The 19,421-nt window shown below is 44.1% G+C and overlaps 1 protein-coding gene across 5 annotated transcripts in view; it reads right to left on the minus strand.

Annotated features, from left to right (window-relative positions):
• xrn2 (5'-3' exoribonuclease 2) overlaps positions 1–18,744 on the minus strand; it is a 31,636-nt gene extending 12,892 nt beyond the window's left edge. For 4 of the 5 annotated variants that reach the window (XM_076756167.1, XM_076756168.1, XM_076756169.1 and 1 more), the window contains exons 1-26: positions 18,512–18,744; positions 17,718–17,845; positions 17,108–17,219; positions 16,733–16,844; positions 16,245–16,303; positions 15,943–16,032; positions 15,617–15,689; positions 15,329–15,379; positions 15,055–15,212; positions 14,590–14,664; positions 14,246–14,379; positions 13,637–13,694; positions 13,423–13,530; positions 13,085–13,129; positions 12,812–12,955; positions 11,931–11,975; positions 10,893–10,987; positions 8,605–8,740; positions 4,406–4,513; positions 4,031–4,120; positions 3,869–3,941; positions 3,684–3,767; positions 3,219–3,316; positions 2,194–2,273; positions 1,962–2,018; positions 614–682 (exon numbers count right to left, since the gene is read on the minus strand). In XM_076756167.1, the coding sequence (XP_076612282.1) occupies positions 614–682; positions 1,962–2,018; positions 2,194–2,273; positions 3,219–3,316; positions 3,684–3,767; positions 3,869–3,941; positions 4,031–4,120; positions 4,406–4,513; positions 8,605–8,740; positions 10,893–10,987; positions 11,931–11,975; positions 12,812–12,955; positions 13,085–13,129; positions 13,423–13,530; positions 13,637–13,694; positions 14,246–14,379; positions 14,590–14,664; positions 15,055–15,212; positions 15,329–15,379; positions 15,617–15,689; positions 15,943–16,032; positions 16,245–16,303; positions 16,733–16,844; positions 17,108–17,219; positions 17,718–17,845; positions 18,512–18,586 (2,357 nt within the window). In that variant the 5' untranslated portion in view covers positions 18,587–18,744. The remainder of the gene's footprint in view (positions 1–613; positions 683–1,961; positions 2,019–2,193; positions 2,274–3,218; positions 3,317–3,683; positions 3,768–3,868; positions 3,942–4,030; positions 4,121–4,405; positions 4,514–8,604; positions 8,741–10,892; positions 10,988–11,930; positions 11,976–12,811; positions 12,956–13,084; positions 13,130–13,422; positions 13,531–13,636; positions 13,695–14,245; positions 14,380–14,589; positions 14,665–15,054; positions 15,213–15,328; positions 15,380–15,616; positions 15,690–15,942; positions 16,033–16,244; positions 16,304–16,732; positions 16,845–17,107; positions 17,220–17,717; positions 17,846–18,511) is intronic. The other variant, XR_013078509.1, reaches the window with a different exon arrangement.
• Between the last annotated feature and the right edge of the window lie 677 nt (positions 18,745–19,421).

Here is a 19,421-nt window from a genome sequence, read left to right on the forward strand (position 1 = left end):
TTTGGGGGTGTTAGCCAAGTAATGTAGTAACATGCACACGTACAGACCCGCTAAAACCGAATCACACTTTGAAACTGTCGTGGAAAAAATGCCAATTCTTGTACAATACTGCTTTAATTTGAAGACTCTGTGTATTTTGACGAAAGGTCAAACAAAATGAACATTTTGAGGACGTCACTGCGGGGTTGGGTCACTACTCATCATCATCAGTGAGTCACACTGTTGTGACACACACCCTCCAGCAAACACTCACTGGAGGACCACATGTGGATTAATCCGCTGCTGAAAATAGTCCCCAACAAATTCAACATTTCCACCTGTTTGAATAACGTCTGTTAAAAGCTACAGGAAGCAGCTCTTGTAGGAATTTACTGGACTGTTGTTAAAAACGAGTCAGTGTGTTTGTGGGATTTATATCTTCAATAAAAACCAACGGGCTCGAAGCTGAACGCCACAGACAGAGAGGGCAAGTCAAGTGCTGAGAGAAGCACTCACACATTCTTGGTTACGGTCTTTTGATGGGATTTGTGGACAGGAACAAAAATACAGAATGTCACCTAAATGAAGAAAAGCCTTTCTGAGATAGATAAGTTTAACAAAGAAAAACCCTCACTTGGCTCCAGGAAGGAGGACCGCTTTGAACACAAAGTCATCTGCATACTGAGGATCCTTGAACTTCACTCTGGAAAGCAGAAGGAAAGATTTTTCAACAAAAACAGTCAGAAATATTTCCATTAGCTCACATTTTTAAAAGGAAAACGTCCCCTTCAGCACAGGGATCCTGAGTTTGAGATGTGCGATGTGGAGGATTATTCTCCGATGAAGTGTTGTCATTTTCTTCTCAACCTGCCTCGTCTACTTCACCCCGTGATTTTCAACATGTTCCTGAATGTCTTTTCAGCCGCACACTCGCATTATTCTAATGACGGGTGGGTGTAAAGAAACACATGGCTCAGCGCTGTCATGTGCCTAAAAATATGCCGCTCTGCAGCTATGCTCACTGGCAGGCAGGCAGACAAAATACATCTGAACGAGAGGTCTTAAAGTACCTGTACACAGAATACTGAGTACTGTTAGCGGTCAGTGTTCAGTCCAATGTGATTTTGAACTGTGTGTGAAGGTTTTTTATGCTCATCTCAAACCTCTTTGTGTTAAAGGTGAGATCTGTGTTAAAATTGCAAGTAGTTTACACAGAAGGGCTGGACAAAATAAGAGGAACACCTGACCACATGAAACAATTCACTACATCTAAGTGGCCCAGACAAAAAAAAGGCTGATGGTTGGAGTATTTATCGCCATCGATAACGAGTTCAGTTATTTCTCAAGCAAAAACAGCAAACAGTTCCAGCTTCTCAGTGAGAGGATATGCTGCTTTTCTCACTTGTATATTATTGTAATTGGACCATCTTTGGGTTTTAGGCAGCTGTTCAGATAAAACGATTTTAAAGGATTAACTGAATAACAATGAAACGAATCTGATAATGACTCCTTGCACATGTAGTTATCAGCCTCCAAAAGAAAGGATCTGCCGTGCGGCTACTGGATTTGTCTGCTTTAAACTTACAGGTGTTCCTCTTTTTGTGTCCACCTCCTCTGGCACTTGACTTCAGCTTTCCATTATCTGAACATTTGCACTCCAATCATTCTTTGTTCCAGGCAGACATGCATATGCAGAGTCAGAGTTCAAGTACAAGCATTTGAAAGCGCAGACCGACTTTCAGCACGCTGTATGTTTGAACACAGAGGATCCATCCTCTCAAGCTGCTACGCCGTCAGCGCACAAACAAAAACCAGCATGAGCACCCGTCCTTTTTAGACTTGGACGAGTGTTTATGAAGTGTCGTCAAATGGCAGATACCTCAACCTGCAAACAAAAATCCTACAAATACGACAACGTTCTACTCTCTGTGTTCACTCCTTTTGCTGTCACACAGCTAGCGTCGATGCTAGGCGGTCCTTACCCGATCGCACTGTTCTGTGAAATGTCGCGCAGCATCGGGATGGGCGACTCCACTGCCCTGAGGGGGAAAAATGTCAAAAAACAAACAGAAAAGCACAAAAACGATGAACAAATCAGCAGGTCAGAGTCGTCACGCTGGACCGGCTCGCCTTCAGTGGGTCAGAGCGCTTGTTAAAAACACTGGAACGTGGGACAAAATGTACAAAAGTGGGAATAAAGCGGGCGTTCCTTACTTATCTGGTAGAATAGGGTCGTCATCAAGATTTAATGTACCTTGGATTCCATGGCACAGCTCTGCAGGGATCTCAGTGCCCTGCAGGAGAGAAAGGTGGAGGCTGTGTCAAGCAGACCAGCAGCAGAGGAACATCTGCTCCCAGCTGTTACCAGACGATGGACAGAAAACTGAAATAATGTGCAGTTACTTCAAGGCTCCCCAGAGGATGAACCGCTTCCTTTTTGGACAGCGTGTCAGCTTTGCACAGAGGATATCTGTAATCTAACACCACAGGAGCCACGTTCTGAATGTCTTTGACCACATTCCTGCTCCTCAAAGGGGAAACCTTTTTCATTTAAAGCCCACATGAGCAACTCTGTGGTGCCACCATCAGGACCAAGTATACATGTTGAGCTCTGCCACTAATGAGACTCTCAACAGATAAATGTGAATGTCTGAGCAGACCAGAGCTTCAGATTCGGAACGTGTTTTAAGTAAGAAAACGCTCGTCTGTCCAAACCTGATCAGTCCTGATTACTGTCTGCAGTCTGCTGTCTACGCTGCTGTATTTTGCAGACATGCTCATTAACGAGCATTCACCCAGCGAGCGAAACAAGAGTCTGAACTGCAATCGCTCCGCTTTACAAATGCACAATCAACAGGACGAAATCCGACTGAGGCGACACCTGCACGGCCACACAAACACATCTGCAGCAGAGTGACGCAGCAAGTAATGCAAATCTTTCACTGGATGTGAAAGTTTGAACCACAGAAGAAGACTATCATTACAGACACGTGTGAAGCTGACGAAGCAGCTGACTGAGTGCAGCTGCAGGATGCATCGCACCACATCAGGATCTTTAACATAAAGCTAAAGAAGCAATGAATCAGCGTAACTGTGAGGAACTAATTGCTTCAGTGTCAAACTTACTGCGAAACCTTCAGATGCTGCATGTTGTGAGCTAAACTAAAATTCTCAGTCGTTGCTATTTAGCCATGAGTCTGCTCTGAAGCGGACCCGATGTGACCGGGATTCGGGTTTACCTCGAGAGACTCTGCGCGGTAGAGTTCGTGGATGAAGTCGAAGAGCGGGTGACACTTCCCCAGAAACAACACGTCGCTGCCCAAGCTGTTTCTTTTCACTGAAACAGAGAGCAGACGGCAGCTGTGGTCAGGGAGGAAAAACCAGTGAGTGCTGGACAGACTGGAGCTCTGACCTTACTGGACTGGACGGTGGAAAGGAAGGATGAGAGGGCTGGTTAGACGAGAGATAAAAGAACAGACGAGCAAAGACAGAAGAGGAGAGGAGGAAGGAAGGAGAGGGGCCAACAGTAACCTGCATGATATCTCCTCTATAAACTGTAATTCAATCAAATCTGAATACATCTCCTCCAGCGTCAGTCATAAAACGGCTCTTTTATGTCAAACCGCAATCAACTCAGCAGAGAAGCTCCTTCTGTTACAGAGTTCATTAAAAGAGATCCAGAGCTTTAAAGTGCTTTTGCTCACCTTCCTCGGTCGTGAGGTCGGGGTAGACGTCAGCCAGCGCCGCCCTCAGCCGACGTTCATCCACGAAAGGCAACAGGGCCACGCCTTCAAAATAAACAAAGAAATAAACACACAGTCAACAAATGCACTCAGCGTGACTCCTCAGTGTCATGAAACGGACAACTCCAGCGTTTATCGCGACTCACCCTGCCAGGCGTATTTCTTGCCGTTGAGATCAATGGCGAAGTCGTCGGGGTAGAAGTCGATGATGGAGGAATCCTGTGTCAAAAGAAGCACTTAGAATAAGAGACTGAAGACGGAGCGGCCCCCTGGTGTCTCTGCATCCCATTCTGGGCCCAACGACTTACCGGACTGCTCATGAGGTTTCGCCACGTCTCCGGCAGGAAGTTGCCGCTGGCAGCAGGAAACACTCCCATCAGCTGCTCCAGCGGCTTGAACTGCACACAACAACCACACGCAAGCAGTTTGCACACTCATTGAACTACAATGTAATGATGATTAACCGTGTCCAAGGTAGGAAGAGGAGCATCGCTGCTGAAGACACAGCTTCACCTGTTTATCTAAGAACTCTACAGGATTTCTATAATAACGCCTCCATCTGGCGTTGACGGGAGTGACGTGTTCGACGTGTTCAACGTGCTTTGATCACAAAAAACTTTTCTTTGTCAGAGTTTGACTTTGAAGAGGAGAAACAGCAGATGAAGATTTCAGTCCATTCTTACCGGCTTGGTCCCCTTCTCGAAGTCCGTGAACATCCCTTTGATGTCTTTGAAGTCGGAGGCGAACGGAGCGTAGTGGAACGGGAAGTACCACTTCCAGGAGGCGCAACCCTGCAAATCCACACGGAGACAATCACTGACTTTACCATGACTTCACGGGAACGCCACGTTCAGGCCATGTGAATATTACCATTTAACTGAGGCTGCAGCTGACGCCTTATCCTCATAGATGATTGATCTGTCGAAGATCTTTAAGTTTCACTGATCAGGCTGTTAAATAAATGTCTCTCACAATTCCCCAGAGCCCAAAGAAACGTCTCCAAATCATCTGTGTCGTCCAGAACACACAAAGATTTAATTTATAACATAGAAAAAGCAGCAAAGCTAAATGTTTGAGTTTGGTGTTTTTGTTTGATTAACATGATGATTGATAAATTATCCAAATTGTCGATTGACTTCCTGTTCGATTTAATGTTTCTACTCTCCACTGAACTCTTCATTATCATTTCATTTTAAGTGCTGGACTAGACGTGACGTCCAGACGAACATGCTAACGGGACAAAAGGAGACAGAAAAAAACACTCAGAGACGACGAGGAAATGGACAGAGAAAAGCTTTTCTTTGCCCTTTTTCCACTAAAATTCCACTGCAGCACAAAGCTTAAGATCCAGTCTGATCAGGCGAATGTGACTGAGCTGACATTTAAAAACCTTCACAGGCCTGAATCCTGATCCCTGTTTTAAACCGAGTCTGAACTGCCTGCTCAGTGGCTCCAACTCCAAAATTACCTTCCTGCCTGTCGCGGCCACACTTCCAAACTTCGACGTGTGGGGGCTGATTTCTGCTGCTTGAGCTACAATGGAGCACGAACCGAGCCAGTCCTTCAAAACCAGACTGCCCCGTGAACCCTGGAGCATCTGGGAACAAAATATTCCTCAGCGCCTCCTGAGAGGCTCTTGCATCTCAAAAATAATTCCCGTCCTCAGCTCTGTGTTTTTGAAAGCTTTATGCAGGAGCAGAGAAGAAGAGCAGTAGAAAAAAAAAAAAAAAACACGCCATCTAATCCCACAGATCCAGCATTTGCACCACTTATCCTTCCTGAACAAACACGTCTCACACCAAAGAACGACCTTCACTTCCCACAATCCACCTCTGAGAAAACAAGGCCCTCTGATAAATCCACCAATCCTCACATCTCAGCCAACCTCACCACTCTATTATCAAAGATGGTCATTCAAATGATAATATGGGACTTTACCATAATAAAAGGCAGAAGAGGCGCCAATCTCCACATTGAAATAATCGCACAAATCATTTATGTTAATATGACGAAATGATTTGTCTCGAGGAGAAATTCATTTGTGACTGCAGCCGGCGGGGTCAAAGACCACAAACCACGGCGACCAAATACATTTACGGCCTGCTTCAGAACACCTGACGCAGATGGAAGAGCTGCGAGCTCACGGCGTCTCGACCCAGTGTGGTCTTCTCCGGACGATTTCTTCGTAGTGAACAAGTGTTATAAAACTCTTCTGCTGCCTGATTTAGGACTGCAACTAACCAATACTTTGATCATCAATTAGCCTATCAATCACTCCTCTGATTTCCCCTTTAGTCTCTAAAATGATGATGGCTGAACAAATGTCCAAAACCCAAACATGTTCAATTTTTCGTGTCAACTAAAGCAACAGAAAATCTTCACGTGAGCAAATGACTTAATCTTAATCGATTATTAAAAAGTTGCCTATCAATTTTCAGTCTATTGTCTAATTAACTAATCACTGCTGCTCAGATCCCAATCAATGATTCAAATCAGACTGTAATAAAAAAAAAATAAATAACTACCATGAAATTAGTTAAAACTCGTAAAATGAAATCAGATTATTTTACACAGGATTTTGCTGACATTTGTCAAATCCAAAACTTCAATCTAAAGCACCATTCTTAAAAATAATTGATCATTTTTATTCTAAACTCTTCATGTTCGTGCAGTGTTTCACACAGGTGGATATTTTGGGGAGTCAGTTCACTTTAAAATGAATTCAAGCATCTTTAAAAAAACGAATATCAAGAACAGCGATGCTGAAATCAAAGCATGCATTAATTAAACCACATGTTGTCATCAGGATCATTATTATTATTATCAAGCAGCATGCAGGTTGTTGTTTAAGACAGAAGACTTGCTGCCGCTGATTCCTCGATTCTATTCAGGGTCGAGGTTTGACTGAATTTGTCTGAATTCTTGAGGATTCCTGTAAATTAGCAGAATAAAAGCATTTCATACAAAAACGCCTCTCAGATTGTGAGTTGGGATCTTCAGTCTATTCAGTCAACATCTGAAACAAACACCGAACTGTCACCCTGAAAGCAGATTCAGGGCTTCTTCTATCTGGACACATGGACACATTTCACTGTTGTAACGCTGTGAAACTAAGGAAAATAAAACAATATAAGAAGGAATCAAAGCTGCGCATTCACAGAGAAAAACACTGATCTTTGGATCATTATTAACTGGAAAATCAACTGATCAGCAGGTGAATTATTGTTAAAAATTAATAAATTCATGACGAATGTGGTTTGTCTACGGTGTCTGATTTTTGCATGAGCCGTCTCAAACAGACTGTCGGCGTGGAAAATGACACACAAACTCAAAGGATCTGACAAACTGAGGTTCAGAACGAGGAGCGAATCCCCTCTTTTGTGTTTTGGATGAACCCGGCCTGCCTCGCCTGATCACTCGGCGAGGTGTGCGCGATCATAATTCTGCAGCGGCGGACGGAACCGTTGAATGTGTGGCAGCAGAACGCAGACACGTCCCCGTCCGCCGAGGGCCCGCTAATGAATTCATCCAGAAGAGCCCCCTGAGACGGGCTTTGGATTGGCGAGCATGTGGAGTCAACACAGAACGTGCATATACACGGCTCACAATCAGGCCGGACAAATCCCCCCGGCTCAGCCCGAAATGCCCCGGCTCTTCTGAAGAGGGCCCGCGGCTGATTATTTCATTTCAAGATAAAGATCAATATTTTACAACAATAAAATGATTTAGTGTATAATCACACTGCAAACAAGAAGTGCAGATATCAGCAGCTCAGCGAGGAGGCTTGTTTGTTGAGATGCTCGACAGAACGGAGGAGAAAACCTGTTGCTCTGTTAAAGACGCCGCTCGCCCATTAGGCGTCTCTGCTCGAGTCCGACCTGAGACAGAAAAAAGAACGACACAAACACAAACCTGCAGCACGTTTCTGGATCTCTGAATAAAGAGATCCTCGTCAAAATAACTTAAAATCAGCTCTTTGAACAGTTTCTAATGGACACGCACACTGCCCCTTAGTGAAGACTTTGATGGAAAAACACATTATAACTGCAAGCAGAAAAAAAACAGTTGATATTTTGACCCACTCATGCTGAAGAAAGAGAGACTGAGCGTGTAGAACTGCGAGGAGACGAGCTCTGCCCTGTAAAACGCTCTTAAAGTTCACTCGGACTCCTAATCTGCACAGTTATTCTGGGAGCTCGACAGAATTTGAATCTGTACCTCAAATCAAACGTGCGCTGATTGGTTTTTATTGAATACAGCTGAAGTTACTCGTGCAGAGGCGGTCTGATTGGGAAGCAGGATGAAAGGGGGGGGGGTCACCAGAATCATTAGAACAGTTCAAAGGAAGCCAATTAAAAGTCTGTCACACTCGTTCTGAATAGCGTTTGGGTAACTAGTCCTGGTTTATACGTATACAGGAAGTTAAATCTAAGACCTTTTCCGCACATTTAAGACCTCACAGCCACTTGGAGATCCAAATGGCTTCATCAGCGACAAACTACAACTTACATTAACTATACAATGATTGTAAAATAGCACAGTTAAACAGCCCCAGTCGATGCAGCATACTTCAGATCGGCCCTGGGGGGAACGAGCCCATCTTCACTGCAGTCGATGCTGAAGCACAGCTGCTGCAGTGGCTTGAGCAGCCATAGGTGGGGGCCAGATGTGTATGCACAAAACACATCTGTAAGACTTCTGGTGAGTTTTATTTTGGTTCTGCTGGGTTTGAATTTTGTGTAAATTACGATGCTAAAATTGCTGTTTCTGTCAATGGAGTCTGGTGGGTTTGGCGAGAGCGGTATAAGAAAATGCAGATGGATTTTATGATTTCACGGTATGAATGACAGTAAATGAAGCCGCAGAGTGACGTCAGTGTTACCTGGTAGTAGTAGCGCAGCACCCAGCAGAGACCCTCCACGTACGACTTAACCACCCTCCGCCTGAAGTCGTCGTCCGTTTCGTCCACGTCAAATTTGGTCTTGTAGTATCTCTGCTTCCAGCCCTCCTCCCACAGCCTGCAACACAGATGGTTGTACTTTAATGATGAATCTAGTTTTCCTCACAAAGACACAAAGTCCTGGATTAGGAAGCATTAAAAACAATCAGTCAGTTAACTGCAGCCTTTGACGCTGAGCAGACACTGTGTGTTTCCATTGATCCTGTACGCTGAATTAACTCGCACTTCATGTCTTAATCGGCCTTTCTGTGCAGTTAAAATACGCTCACACTGTAACAACATGCTAAATGCTGCTTTTTTGATACCAGCAATATTAAAAACATGCTGACTGAGGTTTAGAACAGATTAGTGACAGCGGCCATGGGGAAATCTGCTCGAAGACAAGTCTGCTGGTCAAAAACTCTGACATCGCCACCGAACGACAGCCAATCAGGGGTGTCGGTGCTCAACCGGTGCGAAAATGCAGCCCTCAAACGTCGCTAGCTAGGTTGGAGTGACCCATCCTCCAGGCGTCAGGACCTGACAGTACGGATCGGATGGTGGTGGGAAATCGGCCCAATTCCAAAACATTTGCAGGTCAAGGATCCAGTGATTTTCTCAGAATACACATGTGGAAACAACCAGCTGACCACAAAACTATGACCCAATGCTTTCATTCTCAATTCCCACCGACACTGATGCCCACATCCAACATGGCTGCCCCACACACACAGCGTGTGTACCTCTGTTTGTGAAGTATCATGATGCTGATCAACGCTCAAATCAGACGTCAAAATCAACTCTCTGGCCGCTGAGGCTTATTACATCTTTTTATTACATATATGGTTTCTGACCTTGAAATGTGAATTTACTGGACTGCTGAACATGAGTGAAAGTGACGGTTCACGTTAGCTGTTTGCAGTGTAAACGTACCAAAACGACACATTTGCTTATTAAAATCAGTAGTTTTCAGGATGCCGCTCCGCACATCTGTAGGCTGAAAAAAAACCTGCATTAACTTCCTCGCTGCTGCTGGAATAGTTTAATGGCTTTGACTTCTTGGCAGACTTGGGGCAGCGATGCCGTTCTGCACACATAATCAAGGCTGTCCGGCATCTGTGGCGTGGATCCTCGGAGCAGCCTGCGGGGAGCGCCGGCTCCTGAGAGGAAAGCCTCCATGAATACCAATTTAGCCCGATGGATTTAGCAGCTTTGAGGAGTGCGTCACAGAGGAATTTACTCGAATATTCCTGCTTTCCATATTAATCACATGCAGAAGGAGGTGGGAGCTGTTCAGCAGAGGGGTGAGTGTGTGTGTGTGTGTGTGTTTGTGTGTGTGTGTGTGTTGGGGAGGTGGCAGAGAGTTAAACAGCTTGTGCTGCAGCACTGTGGCATTAATGAGCACATCTCCCTGGTTGTGTTTGTTAACGGCATCTTCGCCGCCTGAAGCTGGTCTGTAAAGACTGTCTGGACACTTAGATTGAACGTACCCCAAAAACCAGGAATTAGTCCTTACCACTCAACAATAGGCTCTTATTATTCTACCTGTTTCCAGGATTAATTCCTCATTGAGCTGTGCGACAACAGACAGCAAATTCTGAATGTTAATACAATAAATGCTTAATTTTTCTTTTTAGCTTCATTTTCTTTGTGGTGTTTGAAAAAGCTGCTATCAGTCACCACGTGGTGACAGTGGAGGCCTTAACTGTGTTACCGCTGTGTGTAGAGCAGGCAGCCAATCAGGACCGTGTTTGCTAAAGTGATCTGCTGCTCTGATTTGATTGGTCTCTGGTCAGAGACAGCGCTCGTGGAGAGGATGCATCGGGCAGGTAAACTTCAAAGCAGCTGCTTGATGGTGAGACTTCAGCTGCAGGCTGTCTCCTTTCGTCATTTGAAAATGACTAAAAACTGTTTTTATCGACTCGTCAGATACAAAGATGTCCTCTGCACCTTCAAATGGTTTCACTTGTGGTGACCTCTGTAGCTGCTCTGGATCTCTGCTGCAGGCGAGACGCTCCAGGCATTAGCCACGACCATGACACAACACACACACAAACTTCTGACCCGAAATTCAACAGTCATGATGCATTGTGGGTAACGTAGGCACCCGATTTCGACTAGGAAGAAGAATGTGTGGAACAAAGCCGATGTCTCTGGTTCTGCCAGTGTCACAGGAGTGAAACTCTAAACCCCTCCCTCCTCCATGCCACCACCCCCCCGTCCAGGTTTACCTGACGTTGTCCTCAGGCTCCGGCTCGCTGTCACTGTCCTCAGCTTTCCTCTTCACCCCCCTGCTGTCCGAGCTGTCGCTGGGCCCTGCAGACGGCTGCACAGGGCGACAAAAACCCAGGACGGAACAAAAGAAAGAGATCAGGAGAAACCCAAAGCAGAGAATGAAAGCTTCATCAGAGCACCAGGAGTCACAACAAACATAACCAGTTTATCAACTCCAGTTTATCCAGCAGTAAACCCTCACAACTGGGAAGACTGATTGTTTATAACAGAACATTATTTTTCTGTCCGTTAATTAATCAACAAATAATTAGTGGTCCACACATCTTCTATTTATGTGATTGTCCTTTTTAACATCAACCAAGAAACACTGACCACGCCATTAAACTCCACGTTTTATACATACACTCCTACCATAGAGATAAAGATCAAAGGCTGAATATTGCAGTATGTTAATCAGAACATTAGAAATGTGTTTTCAGCAGCTTGTACTGTGTTCGACAGTGGTGTCTGCTGCTACATCATCAAAACAAAAAATCCTTTGACTGATCTGAACTACCTGCGCTGCTGTCTGGTACAGCTGCTGTATGTATGTATGGATACGGTTTTCTACATTTCAAGGAAGCTGATGGAAAGAAAGAAAGAAGAATAAAGACGAACACAGCTCCTTAGCCTTCCTTTTTCTCTGAAGCCTTTGTACTCTTTTCATTCATGTGCTAATGAATGGCCGGCTATTGTTGGTCGATACATTTAACGCAGTACACGGGCAGGAAATTTAACAGCTTAACAGACGCGTTAAATAGAAACACGACCATGAAGTGAACAAAAAGACAGCGCCCGCATTCAAACGGACTGCGGTTCAGCTACAACTCATCGGTTTCAAAATGACTGACGGCATGAAATTTTAACGAGTTCAGAGACGTTTTCACGGATGCGATCGACTTTACCTGCTGGAGAATGAAATGCTTTCACTTCTGAACACACTGATCAAGAACTTTCAGATTACTGTTGAGAGACATTTTCCACCAAGAACTTACATTGCCGCCGTTCCTCATCATGGCCTTCAGGGACTGAGCAGCATCCTGCAGAAGAAGAAGAAGAAAAAAAACATTCATGACTGCATGTCACCTGTTCCACCTTCCTGACCGGACCTGAAGAAAACATCACAACATGTGACTGAACCGCAGACACATACATCAAATACTGATGTCACATTTAGACTGAGATTTTAAATTACAGCCGTCATTTAAATAATCAAAAGAAGAGCGAGGCGTTGTTTTCAATAACTTCATCCAGGGTCAACAAATCAATCCTGCTTTTAAAAGAACCGAATTCGAGGGAATGAGAATAAACAGAGCAGGCACAGAGAGGTAACACCAGGAGAATTAAATCAACAAGACGAGATCAACACACACACAAAAGAAACAAAACAGACTGAGCAGCTAATACACAGACACTCTTTGAGTCCTCTGTATGAGAGGAGCAGACTGGAAACACCTCCTGCTCAAAGTCGCATCCAAGGTTCGTCCTATTTAACGGAGCAGTGAATGCTGCGTTGCATAAGAGCCATGTGGGATGGTACTGATTGTTCCAGGCATTAGTCAAACCCTCAGGCGCTACCATGGAAAAGGAGTTATGGCTTGAAAAAAAACTGAGATTTTGATTGCAAAGTGCATAAAAGTATAGATTAATGGTCTTAATTTTGTCTTCTTTGGGAAGGAACCATGGTATAAACCGTCCACACTGTCCATGGGATGTCCTGGGATGACCCCTGGACTCCATGACGGCTAAGCGATCATTCCTGTCATACTCCATGCAGGACACTCCTGCAGGTCCTTCCTGCTCCCTGTAGACCACACACACACCCCAGAACCAGAACTGACAAATTCCCTCATGTGCACACAGAAACGTGTGGTACCATGTTGTGTTGCTGCCTGGACTGCATCCTCATGTCGTAGGCCTGGTGCCGAGCGTTCTGGACGGCCTCAGGTCGGTCTCTTCTCCCCAAAGCCTGAGGGGCGAACTGGCCCGTGGTCAGGTAGGCGGGGCCCCGCTGCTCCATCTGCCATAACACAGAGGGAAACATGACACAGTCACCCGTGACTTCAGCGTCGCCAGTGCCTTTTCTTAGTCAATGATAATTCTACGAAACTTATCACCTCATTGTCTCAGTACTCTGCAGCACACTCACCTTCATCCTCTTTTTTTTCTCTTTCATTCTTCTCTTAAAACTTTCCTAAAAGAAGAAAATGTGAAGACGTTTCAATGAGAGAAAGCAACAAACCACTGCCAGAACAGAAATATCAACACTCCTGAGGCAAACTGGCCCGGAGGTGGAAAGCTGTGTAATCAAACAACAGTTTCTTGGGGTTTATATCAAAACTAATTATTTATGGTTAATCATAACCATGAATAAAAACTTATGTTTCAGACACCTTGTGGCTCCTATCAAACGTACTGAGGCTGCATACAAAGGCGTCTTTAAAAAAGTTCTCATGATCACTGTGTGTGAAACTGCGGAAAACTTACGTCGTCCTCTTTGCGTTTCTTGAAGATGTTGTCCTCGGCCACGCCCACCGCCTGCATGATCATCTCAACGCGCTCCAGGTTGACGTAGCCGTTCTCCGTCAGGTAGCCCTGCAGGCGAACACAGGCCTGGTTAGTCCAGAGAGACAGAGCTGCTCCAAAGAAAAGCAACCCAAACTGGAAACACCGAGCGAGACAAATTTACAAGGACACTCACTCCAGTTTTGTGCACGACGTCTTTGTAGATGTTGACCAGTCGATCTATTGCTCCCTCTCTGAAAGAAACGACAGCAGTGAATAATTAAAGACGAGTCAATCAGTGTGGATTTAAATGAGAATCGGGAGAGGACACTGAACCGACACCAAACACTGGTTTGTCCTTGACAGCAGCAGGAAATTTGGCTGCCCCGTTAGCCACTCTGGCAGGTAACCAACCAACATTCAGAGCTCTGTTTTATCCTTATAGAAATAAAAAAGGCTACAGAGGAGTATTTAAACTGAACAACAGAAGTCTGAGCTTCTCCACCAGCGTTTAGTCTGATCACTGTTGGAGTGACATCACCGTGAAAGTGAATAATCAGGCTGTCTTCAACACCTGCGCGATCTAAAGCAACACAATACAACCGTCCTGCAATTAACACCGTTATTGTGAAGCTTAAAGAAAGACCGAGTCTCGCCCGCTTCTGGACTCGTGCTGCCATAAAGGAGTTGGCAGGAAGGAAGCGTAAAAAAAAAAAAAAAACCCTGTATGTTTATTTATCAAACCTCTGAACCGTTTCTAATGGTCAAAGCAGCTTTCACCATGAAAAGGTGTCCTGAAGCTCACCTGATTTCTAAGGACGGCAGGTGTGGTAGAAAATCATTTCCGACAAAGAAACACATGAAGACCCAGTCGTCCACGCTCCTCTCAAAGTCGAAGGGAAACGGCAGGCTGGCCATGGTCAGCTCTCTGGCGAGGTACTGGCAACACGGAGGGAAGCGGAGTTAAGGTGGGTCGTCTGGTTTGTGCTTTTACTTCTAAGGTTGCTCTAACAACGATTAAGAAAATTATGATTTGTGTGTCTGACAAGCACCACTCCTAAGAGTTTAATGAAAATCAGGAAAGCATGAATTAAACAGAGTGTAGAGCTGCGATGAAGAAGGAAGCAATTAACATCATAAACATCGTACCTCCCGCAGCACACAGAGCCTGATGAATATGAACTCCTGTTCAGACACTGGCATCGAATCTGCAAACTCATCATGCTGAAAGAAAGGAGAAAAGTAGAATTCACATCAGATTAACAGAAAGCCAGGCAGGAAGGTATCGACCTGACACTCATGATACTTCAGAGTTACAGTCAGCTTTTTTAAATATTCAAATCTGCATCACAGGACGGCAGGAACGCTAAAATTTATATATTGTTTCACAGCACATGTTGAATTTTTCTGATTGAAACTCAGTGACATTTGTTTTTTCCCGCCCAGTTACTTCATAGCTTGTTTTTTTAACTGAACTTCACTATAAAATAAGCATTTTTTCCCCATTAGTTCTGGCCTTTGAACAAAGATTGCTACTATAAAACACTAACAAAAACATTCTATACATCAGATTCTTGACGTTAAATAAACCGCAGAAGCACAAGCAGAGCTCACCTCTCCCTGTTTCTCTCTGGCCGTCCCCTGACAGTCTTTGATTTCGTGACCCATCTGTCCGCAGAGCGCGCAGGGGCGGGGTTTGTTGGGTTTAAACTCCTCCCTGATGATGGTGAAGTTTGGCTCATGGGTGGCCAGGCCCAGCATGATCAGGTCAGCTGATCATCAGCCACCGCGGAGACAGAAAAGGTTTTATCTCAACAGGATGGAAATCGTGAAACGTGTATTTTATTGCACTTCCTCTTCATCTCAGAAGGTGGTTTTAAAGGCTTACCGTCGGCTCCACACAGGCAGTGGTGTGTGTTGGGGTCGTGGTTGGGTTGAGCTGTCAAAGCGAATCACAAACACGAGTCAAAACACGTCTGATGGCGTTTGTGTGTGCAGAAGATTCAGTCTGATGGAATTCTGCACTTTTCTGCACATTAAGTACATTTTTCTTGTGATTTCGTGAACATTGTGTCTTGTCTGTTGGGACTGTGTGCGTTTGTTTGTGCTTTAATGGACGTCTTCGTAATGTAACAGGCATCCATCAGTTCAGAAAGTCAGCGCATGGCAGCTGTACCTCTCTGTCTCCTGATGAAGTCCATAATCTTGTGTTCACCCTCCCCGGGAACACTGGCATCAGACAGGAAGACCTGGAGAAGCAGAAGTGAAGGTCAAAGGTTACTGACTGTCAACAAGGTCAAGATACAACCAGGATGCAACATGTCAACTGACAAGAGCTGGAGGCTAAAACAACAAAGTAAAACAGGAAAAATCATTCTAACGTTGTCATTTCTTGTTTAAACATAATATTTTGTCAATAAATCTGTTTAAGCTATAAAATGTGAATTTGCTGGTAACACTTCTGGCTGCATCTGAAAGCCTGAGCAGCAGAGTTACACGTACTGTGACGTTCCTCCATCCAGGATCATTGCTGAGTCTGTCTGCGACGTAGTATCGAAGACACTTCGCCAGGTTGTCCATGAACTCTGTTCCCTGGAGACACAAGCAGTCAAGTCCAAGAGTGAGCCAAGTTTGTATCATAAAAACAAACACAAAAAAATCTGATCTAAAAAAAAAAAAAGACTAACGTGGTCATGAAAGAAGGCAAGCTATCCAGTATTAAGCTATAGCGAAATAAATATCAGCTAAAACCTCTGATTTTAATTTTTAAAGAGAATCTGAATGCAGTACTTTGACACACTTACTGGAGTGATGCAGTTGCTGTCAAACCGCTCTTTAATCTGCTCAGGTGGAAGATAACCTCCTGTAGAGGAAGTAAGGTTGAGCATGAAGGGAGAAGATCGAAAGACATAAAACTGCACAAACAGCGAAACACACAACTACAGCCGTAAATCATGGAGGATTTGGTTACTCATCCAGGGTGAGCTGCCAGATTAACTCAGCATTTCATTTCAGTCAGTGAAAGTTTTAAGTTGCTGTCCTGGTTCGAGTCTTTCCTCTCTCAGACAAGTGTAAACGACACTTCAGGTACACGAAACACAACTGTGCAGCAGGTAACGTCACTGCACAGAGACTCACAGGGACACATAACGATGCTCTTTTTTTAAAGGTGTCAGTTCTGTGTGTGAAAGTACACCAGGTGTGTTTCTGAAGCCTGGATCCGTCTCTGTAATTCTGCACAAAGTCCACAAGTTTTTATCCAGCAGGGCAGGGATTTAATAACATCACACACCTCTCTGGATGATCTCCTCCCTCATTCGATTCTTCTCCTCCACCAACTCCACTCCTTCTTTGGAGGCACGGAACCGCCGAGAGCGCTGCTGGTTCATTTTGGCCCGTGGAGCCTGGTCGTAGTGAAACAGGGTGTTATTTCGAACGTACAGCAGCTGATTTCAGGTTGGTGCTCAAAGCTACTTTCTTGCCTCTATTAAGCCTGATTGTGTTGAACAGAACATAAGCAATAAGAATAAGCAATAAAGCAAGCACTGCGGTCAAATGACCTCACATGAAAACAATAACTGACTGTTAAAATAAAACTCATGTGAGACTGAAGCACATATTTAAATCAGGCTCTGGCTGCAGGTTTCTCCTCCTGACAGTTACTCACCACTCCATCGATGGCCATGTAGAGAACTCTCCTGGGCCGCACAATGTTGAACAGGCGGTCGATGTACTCGAAAATGGCGACCATCATCTCATCTTCATTTTTGGGAGCGGGTCTGTGGAAAGCAGAGTGAAGAGTATGAAGTACGCAGAGGGTATGTGGGCTGACGATGGATTCATTTTTTAATCCATTATCTGTGCTGTCTTATGTGAGAGGGTGTCCTTGTTTAGCAAACCCCCAGACACCAACACTCAAATTTGAAAGTTTAACAAACGTGGCTCCATTTTGCTGCAATAATCACACATCAAGGTTTGATCATCGAAGCAAAATAATAAAAAAAAAAAAAACTACAAATTTTATTTTACTTGGTTGGTTGTTTTCTATTCTGTCCAACCAGCAGTCCAAATCTCACAACATGAGCTGCAACATTACAAAGAAAACCCCCTAAAATAATCAGTTTCTCAAGGACAGCGTTCCGATAAAAAGGACTGCATTCAGCTTTTTGGTCAGCAGAAGCAACACAAACATTAACAGTTAGCAAACAGAACCAGTGGTGATGCTAAACTACACAAACCAGGTCCTACAGGTCTAAAGTGCACAGAGAGGCTCCTACTTGTCTTCTGGATGTGTGCACGGGTGAATGATCCCGTTCATGTCCAAGTACAAGTTGTCGAACTCCACCTCGTTGGGGTTTGGTTTGGTTGTATCAACAGGAATGCGGACTCCATTACATTCTTTGGCCTGTGAAGGTAAAACAGAAGACTAATAAATCGTTTCGTTTGAAGACACCCCAGGCTTTCCGTAGAAAACCGTTTGGCAGAGGAGGTCGAAACAACAGACCCGCTCATTCAACACGTGACAGCTGCTAAAAGAAAGGGTACATCAGCTCCATCACCCGTGAACTTCTATGGTTTCATTTCTAAAAGGTGTCCTGCTTTTTGTAATATAAGCTGAGGAGTTAAAGCCCTCAAACATTTCACTTCATCCCCGTACTGAGTGCACAAGGGTTACAGAAACTCAGTCAATGTTTTTTAACATCGTCATTAATGATTAAAGGTTGATTATGGTTCATAGTGCTAACGTTACATTAAATATTTTCAACAGGACGTTATTGTTGGTGGTCTGAAGTTGAGGACAAACAAACCGCGCCGTTTTGTTTACAGTCTCACTACGAAGGCCACAAACTTCCGCCGTGCTGTTAGTGCTAGCTAATGTCTGACAAACCGAAGCTTTCACAACACAAAAATGCATCGAAGACGCAGCATTGACGACAGAGAACATTTTTAATTTCCCGGACACGGTAAACGATGTGTATTTAGGAGGTTACAGTCCGTTAAAAACCTTCCCGCTAACGTTCACGCGACAGGCAGACTGACTCGGTTGCTAGCTAACATGCTACTCACTTACCTTCTCCTCAACACAATGCACAATGATTGACGAATATTTTCGGCTCAGCCAACGGAAAAACGCCGGGACTCCCATCTCCGGTAAAGAACCGCGTATCTGGTAGTTTATAAAAATATGAACCCGTACGAAACAGTTAAAATAGCTCAATTAAAACACTGAAGTTGTTATGGATGAATCCAACACTTCGGTTACATGCTGCTGGTAATGACCATTGTGTACTTCTTCCGGTTCGTGTCGACTTTTTTCGTAGCATTCCGGAAATGCCCTTGGGCCTACAGCGACATCATGGCCATAACCGGTACTGCAGGCAGCTGACGGCTTTTCTTAAACAAGACTCATTCATTCCTGAGAATGTCGCGTTACATCCAAGCAGAAAAGCACCTCAAACGCGTCTCATTTCGGATAAATTTATGACATAAAATTTCTGCCTGTTTATTTTGATGTAGCCTATTTATTGCATTTCAATATTAATTTAATTCATTTAAGGGAGGACAGACAGACAAGAAATAGATGTGTGAACAAAATTACAATATGGACAGTACATTTGGTCTAACCCTTTATGCTATCTCATGGATTTTTGCTTTGTCATTATTATTATTATTATCATTATTATTACATTATTGTCACCAACACTGTTTTCAGGGATTCAAAATAACAACACTAGTTGGTTACCATCTATTATCCAAAGATTTCATTATATATATAATTTCTGTACTAATTCAAACTGGATAAAAACACAAGTGAAACATGTGACAGGAGATGTCAAGATATTATAGAACAGACCTATACCCCAAATTTAGAATGAAAAAAATGTATAAATAAGAAAATACACATAAATACAAACAAATTTAGTGAAAGCAGAGGAAACAGATAACTTGGACATCATGAATAAGAAAGACCAGTCATCAGA

This window comes from Chaetodon auriga, chromosome 18 (genome assembly GCF_051107435.1).
Source record: "Chaetodon auriga isolate fChaAug3 chromosome 18, fChaAug3.hap1, whole genome shotgun sequence".
NCBI lineage: Eukaryota > Metazoa > Chordata > Actinopteri > Chaetodontiformes > Chaetodontidae > Chaetodon > Chaetodon auriga.